Here is a 7,454-nt window from a genome sequence, read left to right as displayed (position 1 = left end):
TAACAATCCATCAACCACATTGTATAGAGGTCATATTGTATAGTAAATAACATATGAAATTTAAAATGTGAAATGACGTTAAGAATATAAATATTTTATATTTGTGTGATTCTAACAATATTACAGAAGCTAGGAAAAGCTAGCTAGCCACATCGCTCGAAGAATGTTTACATATTTTGATCGGGAGATTCAACAAAGCTAACTAAATTAAATAAATCACATACAATCACACAATCCGTAATAATTTCATCAAACTGTCTTTAAAATAATAAAAAAATAAAGAACGTAGAGATTTACATTGTCAAAGAAAATCAAATTTATTCATCTTCAAATCACAGGAACTGGTATCTAGCTCAAGATATCGGTATCTAGCAGTAGATCGTTCTCAATGATGGTGCTGATAGAGGTTTCCGTTGGCGTAGCTGCTGGCATGTCCATGTCCGTGTCCACCATACGAGTGACCCTCTTCATGATGTCCATACACCTCCGGATGGTGAGCATGACCCACACGCTTTACGTGAGCCTGGAATCCGTTGTGCTTGTCCGACGAGTACTCGACCACTCGCTCAGTTCCATCGGCCTCATGCAGGGTATAAGCTCCCTTGACGACATCTCCATCCCGATGTTCCCACTGGCTCTTGTGGTCACCAGTGTGGGGATCCTTCACGCCGTACTCGAACTTGTAGCTCGGATGCGAATGGTAGTCGTGGTGCTCGTATTCTCCTGCAGCAGCAACAGCCAGGACGGCCAGGACGACAATGGTCAATTTCATCATTTTGGATGTGATTCTTTGGCTTTTGGGGCTAGTGTGGATGTGGATCTAGCTGTGACTGGCAAGAGACTGATGGTGGTTCGACCAAGCATGCGAGCTTAAATAGCATGAGGCGAGCAGCTGCATGGTGGTTGCTAGGATTTTCCCCTTTTCATTAGCCAGTATGTTGTCATGCTGCAGGCGCACTTGGAAAGGTAGCAATTATTCTAACTTTCTGCACAATTTATTGATGGCCCAATCAATTTGCACTTGACAATTTAAAAACTTCATTCGCGACTAGAAAACAAAAAATACATTGATAAAATTTATCGGCAACTAAAACTTTCAACTAACGATAATTTATTCATTTTTATATTTTAAGCTTTTGAAATTTTTATATTGATATTTACATGTTAATTTTTTTTGCTTCAGATTACAATATAAGTGATCGTGTAAACGTGTTTTTAAACATATGTAGATAGTCATGATAGTAATGTCTGAATCATTTGATATAGATGGCCAGTATACAGATGGCGAGGATGAATTTAATCAGACAAGTCTAGTGGGTGTATGTTGATTGTTATATAAAACTCGGTTATTTGCAATAAAAAGCACTCAAACAAAATAGTAATGTTATATCTTGTGTACAAAAATAAAATTTTATTAATTGATAATAATATACATTAATATAAAACTATCGCAATGTGCTACAAATTAACTTGCATTCCACAAGTAAAGCATAAATTGATTACTTACTGTAGCCAAAAGAGAGTTTTATAGCTTTTTTTAATTGGTGTTGTTAACCCTTACTTCATGTCAGTTAAAAATTATTTGTTAAAAATATTTTTACGTTATTTTTCCCTGTAATCGTGACGTGTGTGCGTACTAATGTGTCCAGTTCGTGACGTGTAAATGTTGTTAAATTTAATTGTCTATATAATATAGAAATTGTTTATAAGTATTTAATACCTATTTATACAAAAGTTTTTATGTAAGTACACACACAGCTACTTTATTATTTAATGGCAATATATATATTGTTATACAAACCACACTAAACTACATGCTATAAAATGCATGTAAAATGGAAAAGCAATCTTGACGGACTTCCTTATCAAAAGTGCAGCTATTTTCATTGAAAATATCAAAATTTATTCTTCAATTGCGGATTCAAATGACACACGGGCATATTATTTGGAAGGCACAAAGCAAATTTTATTTTCATTTCAAAAAAGCATAAGCATTACAAATTCTGCAAGCTATATTAAACAGATACAATCCTTCAATGATGCTGGTTCAGCTTGCTGTAGCTGCTAGCATGTCCGTGTCCACCATACGAGTGTCCCGCTTCATGATGTCCGTACACCTCTGGATGGTGAGCATGACCCACACGCTTTACGTGAGCCTGGAATCCGTTGTGCTTGTCCGACGAGTAGTCGACCACTCGCTCAGTTCCATCGGCCTCATGCAGGGTATAGGCTCCCTTGACGACATCTCCATCTCGATGTTCCCACTGGCTCTTGTGGTCACCAGTGTGAGGATCCTTCACGCCGTACTCGAACTTGTAGCTCGGATGCGAATAATAATCCTGATGACCATAATCGCCAGCTACGGCAACCACTACAAGAGCAAGTACAACAAACTAAAAAAGACAAAAATCATTACTTCAATACTCATAATCACATTCATGCTCTTCTTCTCGTCGTACTTTGAACAGCATTGTTGATGTTTTGCGACGTTGATTCTAAAGGACCTCAAATCGTACTGATACCTCCTGTCAAGCTAGGTAGCTCATTTATAGCATGCTCAAATGTTCATCCTATAGAACACTCCTTAGTGCTTTAACTACGTTTCAAAATGTGCTTCAAGTATTGGATAATCAGTTTAGACTAATTCTACAACCAATCGTCAGCTTTGATCATTATCTCTTTCTTTCTTTTTTTCTCTCTTCCGACAGTGACCAGCCGAACCGTCCGAAAAAGCTCTGCACAAAACGAGCCCCTTCCAACATCTCTCAAGTACAAACTCACGCACCCCCCAACAAACGTTGGGCAGCGCCCTATCCAAGCACATGTTTTGATTTAACGCTCGAACAGGCAGCAATGTGTCCAATTACCTCAAATTTGAGCGATCGCACACGGACCCTTCCGTTGGCACGCGCCCGTAGATATGTTTTCATACACTCGTAATCGGCTGCACCAGCGACGGACACGGCGCGATCAGGAAATGGGCCAAAAAAGCGATCGCATGATGTCTCAACTAAGACTTCATAGTTTGTGATCTCACTTGATGGCGAGCAAATATTTTTGCGCTCTCTACAATGCGCGCCCAATTTCTCACCCCCAATTCGCAACCCGAGAGCGAGGACGAATGACTTTTCCTGGCCGAGGTTTTGTGGTTTCCTGCCCATTCGAAGCGGGGGTGAAAAAGGGGCTTAAAATTTGCAAACCTCTTTTACACAAGCCGCCCAAGACAGAGGCTAAACGGTCCGCTCGATCGTAAACCTTTCTGGGCTCGCGCAGGGTAGCCTTACTCACTCGTGTCTGCGTGCTGCGCAGGAAAGTGCAGCTAATTTAGCGATTTCGTCACCAGTCATTGGGTGGGTGCGGTGAGTTTTCCACCGCGTCAAGCAACCTGCCTTCGGTGACCGAGAGGGAAAATTATCAACCAACAATTCGGGCGTTCGGTTGTATCTCCGCTCGGTAGCGACCGCGCGAGTATAAAGGCTGCGATACGAGGGTGAAATAACCATCAGTACTCGACCAGCGCTCGGTGGAAACAGTCTCAAGCTACGCTTCAGCTCACTCTCAACAAAATGATCAAGGTAAGCTCGGAAAGAGTATTTTAGTAAATCAGTGACATTTACTAATGATTTTCTACGGTTTTTGTAGATTGCTCTGATCCTCTCGCTGGCTGTTGCCGTGTTCGGTTATGGTCATGAACATCACGACTATCATTCGCATCCGAGCTACAAGTTCGAGTATGGCGTGAAGGATCCTCACACTGGTGACCACAAAAGCCAGTGGGAACATCGGGATGGAGATGTCGTCAAGGGAGCCTATACTCTGCATGAGGCCGATGGAACTGAGCGAGTGGTCGAGTACTCGTCAGACAAGCACAACGGATTCCAGGCTCACGTGAAGCGTGTGGGTCATGCTCACCATCCGGCCGTGTATGGACATCATGAAGCGGGACACTCGTACGACCATGGACACGGACACGGACATGCCAGCAGCTACAGCAAGCTGAACCAGCACCATTGAGTGATCGGAGCATTGTGATCAACCACCATCCTTTATACCTATCACTGTGATCTTATCTATGTAAATAAATTTCATTTCACTATTTCCTGAGCGAAAACAAAATCAAAAATCCCTATTTGCCTTTTGCTTTATGTATCCCTCTGAAAAAGTTATTCTCAGTCTTCATAGTGCTCCATGAACATTGTATTTTATGAACAAATGTTTGTGAATAAGCGTGAACCTGACAAGGTTATATTGATATGTTCCATTCTTTTTTTGTTTGAATAATTAACTTGATTAGTTACAAAATAGCACCTTCAAAGGTGCTTAACAAACAATAATCTGATTGATTGAATCATCTATATGGAGTAATTTAATCTACAACTTTTTCTAATTGAAAGGTAGAATTATTGATGCATAAAGGAACTTTATTGTTGGAACATGAGTTTTAATCACTCTATTATCATGTTAGTGATCTGATCTGTTTAATAGAAACGTTATTTTTATGTATCAAGGTCTATAAAAAGGGCAAACTGGAACTAATTTTAACTAATTCTAACTAATTGGATTATTTTAGTTTCAACTAGCACTCAACAAATTCGACAATTCACTTCAGAATTGAAAAAATAATCAATAATAATCTAAATTTAAAATAGAGTACATCATTTTCAATTATTTCATGACTTGTATTTATTATCTATTTTTTATGTCATTACAATCTAAAAAGAAATAAAAAATACATCAAACTTCAAACATCGATTAATTTAAATCAATAAAAATATAACAAATATACTATATTCTCAGATAAAGCGAAAATAATTACTTAAATAATTATAAATCGTCCATACTGGAAAAAGAATAACCGATGCACAATCATCTCTTAAAAACGATCTTCTTTACAAGTCTTACCAAATAATATACAAGTTTGTTCGTAAATACTTGATCTTCAAAATTCTTCATTTAGGCAGTTACGTTCAACACATTTATTAGCGAAATATTGAAATCTGGACCATGAACATATGCAATCAATTGTACTTCGAAAGCTTGCTATAGCTATATCCGTGTCCATGGCCATACGACTCTGCCAAGTCACCATGATGTCCATACACCTCCGGATGGTGAGCATGACCCACACGCTTTACGTGAGCCTGGAATCCGTTGTGCTTGTCCGACGAGTACTCGACCACTCGCTCAGTTCCATCGGCCTCATGCAGGGTATAGGCTCCCTTGACGACATCTCCATCCCGATGTTCCCACTGGCTCTTGTGGTCACCAGTGTGGGGGTCCTTCACGCCGTACTCGAACTTGTAGCTCGGATGCGAATGATAGTCTTCGAAGGCTAGAGCCACCGACACCAGGACAACCAGGGCAATGATGTACTAAAAGATGAGCAATGAAACAAGTTGCTGTTATAGAATATTTTCCCAACTCGAAATCTACTCCATTCTGCTCACTTTGAACATGATGAAGTTAGTTCAGTTATACTTTCAAGGCGAGCAAACAACAAATGATGATTCTACCCATGCTAGCCAGCCTTTAAATACTTCAACTAGGCCCCTTATAATGGTGAAAGGCTCTTTAGAATGGAAGCGCATGCTATGGAGTAGTTTCTCTTGTCAGTGTACGGTCATCATTGCGTGATGAGTTCGTTCGATTGACGCAAATGTTGGATTGAATTAAGTTACAGTTCGAAGCGTATTGGTGCCCTTATAAAAATATACGAAAAAATGCGAGAAAAATTGTTATAAGAAACACATAAAAATTGTAAAAACGTTCCTATCAAAACATATTTGAACTTGGACATTTTCAATTTCTACTATTTCTACTATGCTTACGATACAATTTATCAATCTTATACCGACAGTTTTGATCCATCGAACGATTCAAATTATCACCTAAATTTTGAATTCTCTCTAAAACAATCGTAATAAACATAATAGCCATGCACTACGCATATCCAAAGAGTATACTGAAACGTTAGACAATGCGTAGACATGGGCGTAGGCACGGGGAGTGATCTGATCCAATTTCAAGCCCAATTAACTACGCATAATATCTCAGCTGACCATGCCAGGGCTAATATTTGCCAAGCACTCACTGCTTCAACCTCTTTCACACTCCGTTTCTCTCCAGCCTCCATGTCCGCTTCGACCTTTCAGTGTTAGTTCGTTTCCTCAACCGAACCAAAGCAGTCTTCGCGTTGCATTCCATTTGTTATTCATTGATTTTCATTCATATTTCCAATCATTTTCTTCATCCACTCGGTTCCATTTCAGTCTAAATTACACACCCAGCCCTCTCACATTCGGATGAATAAAACCGACCCTCACTTCAGTAGTCCCTTTAACGCCACCCGTCATCCAAGGTCATAATTCACGCGAGGTGAAAAATATAAGAGTTTCTCGCCTTAGCTAACCTTGGCCGGGGGTTTTGGGTGGGCAAAAAAACACCCAACGCTTTCCACCTTTTGGAGCTCGCTCGTGTGGCCAATGGAGAAATAAGGGAGAAAAATCACGCTTCTTGCTTCACCAACCGTGGTAGACGAGTTGCGCGTACGGCGTTCATATTGACAGCCCTGAACCGTTTGGCCGAAACGCCCACGAATTCCTACAACCGATACCGAGCTGTCACATGCCGTGACCGAACGGCCTGTCACAAAACTGAACCTCAAATTAGCGAAATCGCCTCGAATGCCGTTTCGCAGGGCCAACGTCAATGTTTCTGTGGCTAGCGGTGGAAAATGCAACGTTTTATTTCGCACTCAAGAACTCACCGGGAACCAGAAACGACCGTGGGGACGATATAAATAACCAAAGCGGTCAACGAGACACCATCATTCAGCAAACAAACGTTCTACCGATCAGCAGAAGCAGCAACAGTCCAGCAAAACCCAACCCAACTCAACTAACAATGTTCAAAGTAAGTTGAGTAATCCTGCGCCCCGGGAGGAATTTGATCGAAGGTACCAACATTTCAAATGTTTTCTTCCTTTCAGCTCATCGTTCTGACTCTTGCCTGCCTGGCTGTGGCTGTCTCGGCTCAATACTGGGGTGGAGCTGGCTACGGATACAGCGGTGAACATTATGGACATCATCACGATTACTATTCGCATCCGAGCTACAAGTTCGAGTATGGCGTGAAGGATCCTCACACTGGTGACCACAAGAGCCAGTGGGAACATCGAGATGGAGATGTCGTCAAGGGAGCCTATACCCTGCATGAGGCCGATGGAACTGAGCGAGTGGTCGAGTACTCGTCGGACAAGCACAACGGATTCCAGGCTCACGTGAAGCGTGTGGGTCATGCTTACCATCCAGCCGTGTACGGACACCATGGAGGATATTATGGTGGATATAACCATGGACATGGAGCCGGATACAGCTACAGCAAGCTGGACCAGCACTTCTAGGAAAATTTCTTTACGATGGCTGTTATGAATTGATTGTTCTTGAATAAACCTA

General features: G+C 41.1%; 3 protein-coding genes and 1 pseudogene across 3 annotated transcripts; 2 read left to right on the top strand and 2 right to left on the bottom strand.

Moving 5' to 3' along the window:
- Window positions 1–385: 385 nt before the first annotated feature.
- LOC128727051 (cuticle protein 19-like) lies at window positions 386–775 on the bottom strand. The gene has a single exon (XM_053820911.1). It carries the CDS (start codon window positions 773–775, stop codon window positions 386–388), a length of 390 nt encoding a protein of 129 aa, XP_053676886.1.
- Window positions 776–2,033: 1,258 nt separating this feature from the next.
- On the bottom strand, window positions 2,034–3,347 carry LOC128724957 (cuticle protein 19-like; annotated as a pseudogene).
- A 219-nt stretch (window positions 3,348–3,566) lies between these two features.
- LOC128727053 (cuticle protein 19-like) lies at window positions 3,567–4,014 on the top strand. Its single transcript, XM_053820913.1, has 2 exons — window positions 3,567–3,575; window positions 3,643–4,014. Exons 1-2 carry the CDS (start codon window positions 3,567–3,569, stop codon window positions 4,012–4,014), a joined length of 381 nt encoding a protein of 126 aa, XP_053676888.1.
- A 1,073-nt stretch (window positions 4,015–5,087) lies between these two features.
- On the top strand, window positions 5,088–7,402 carry LOC128724956 (uncharacterized). The gene is made up of 3 exons (XM_053818678.1): window positions 5,088–5,208; window positions 6,698–6,912; window positions 6,989–7,402. Exons 1-3 carry the CDS (start codon window positions 5,088–5,090, stop codon window positions 7,400–7,402), a joined length of 750 nt encoding a protein of 249 aa, XP_053674653.1.
- The last annotated feature ends 52 nt before the right edge of the window (window positions 7,403–7,454 follow it).

This window comes from Anopheles nili, chromosome 3 (genome assembly GCF_943737925.1).
Source record: "Anopheles nili chromosome 3, idAnoNiliSN_F5_01, whole genome shotgun sequence".
Classification (NCBI taxonomy): domain Eukaryota; kingdom Metazoa; phylum Arthropoda; class Insecta; order Diptera; family Culicidae; genus Anopheles; species Anopheles nili.
This window is presented reverse-complemented; position numbering and strand designations above follow the sequence as displayed.

What these genes read in the sequence shown, in the direction of transcription:
- LOC128727051 (XM_053820911.1), bottom strand. Translation starts at nt 775, where the DNA reads ATGATGAAATTGACCATTGTCGTCCTGGCCGTCCTGGCTGTTGCTGCT.
- LOC128724956 (XM_053818678.1), top strand. Translation starts at nt 5,088, where the DNA reads ATGATGTCCATACACCTCCGGATGGTGAGCATGACCCACACGCTTTAC. An exon ending in TTCCATCGGCCTCATGCAGG is followed by an intron (nt 5,209 to 6,697) that starts GTATAGGCTCCC and finishes GCCGTTTCGCAG; the next exon opens with GGCCAACGTCAATGTTTCTG. An exon ending in CTCAACTAACAATGTTCAAA is followed by an intron (nt 6,913 to 6,988) that starts GTAAGTTGAGTA and finishes TCTTCCTTTCAG; the next exon opens with CTCATCGTTCTGACTCTTGC.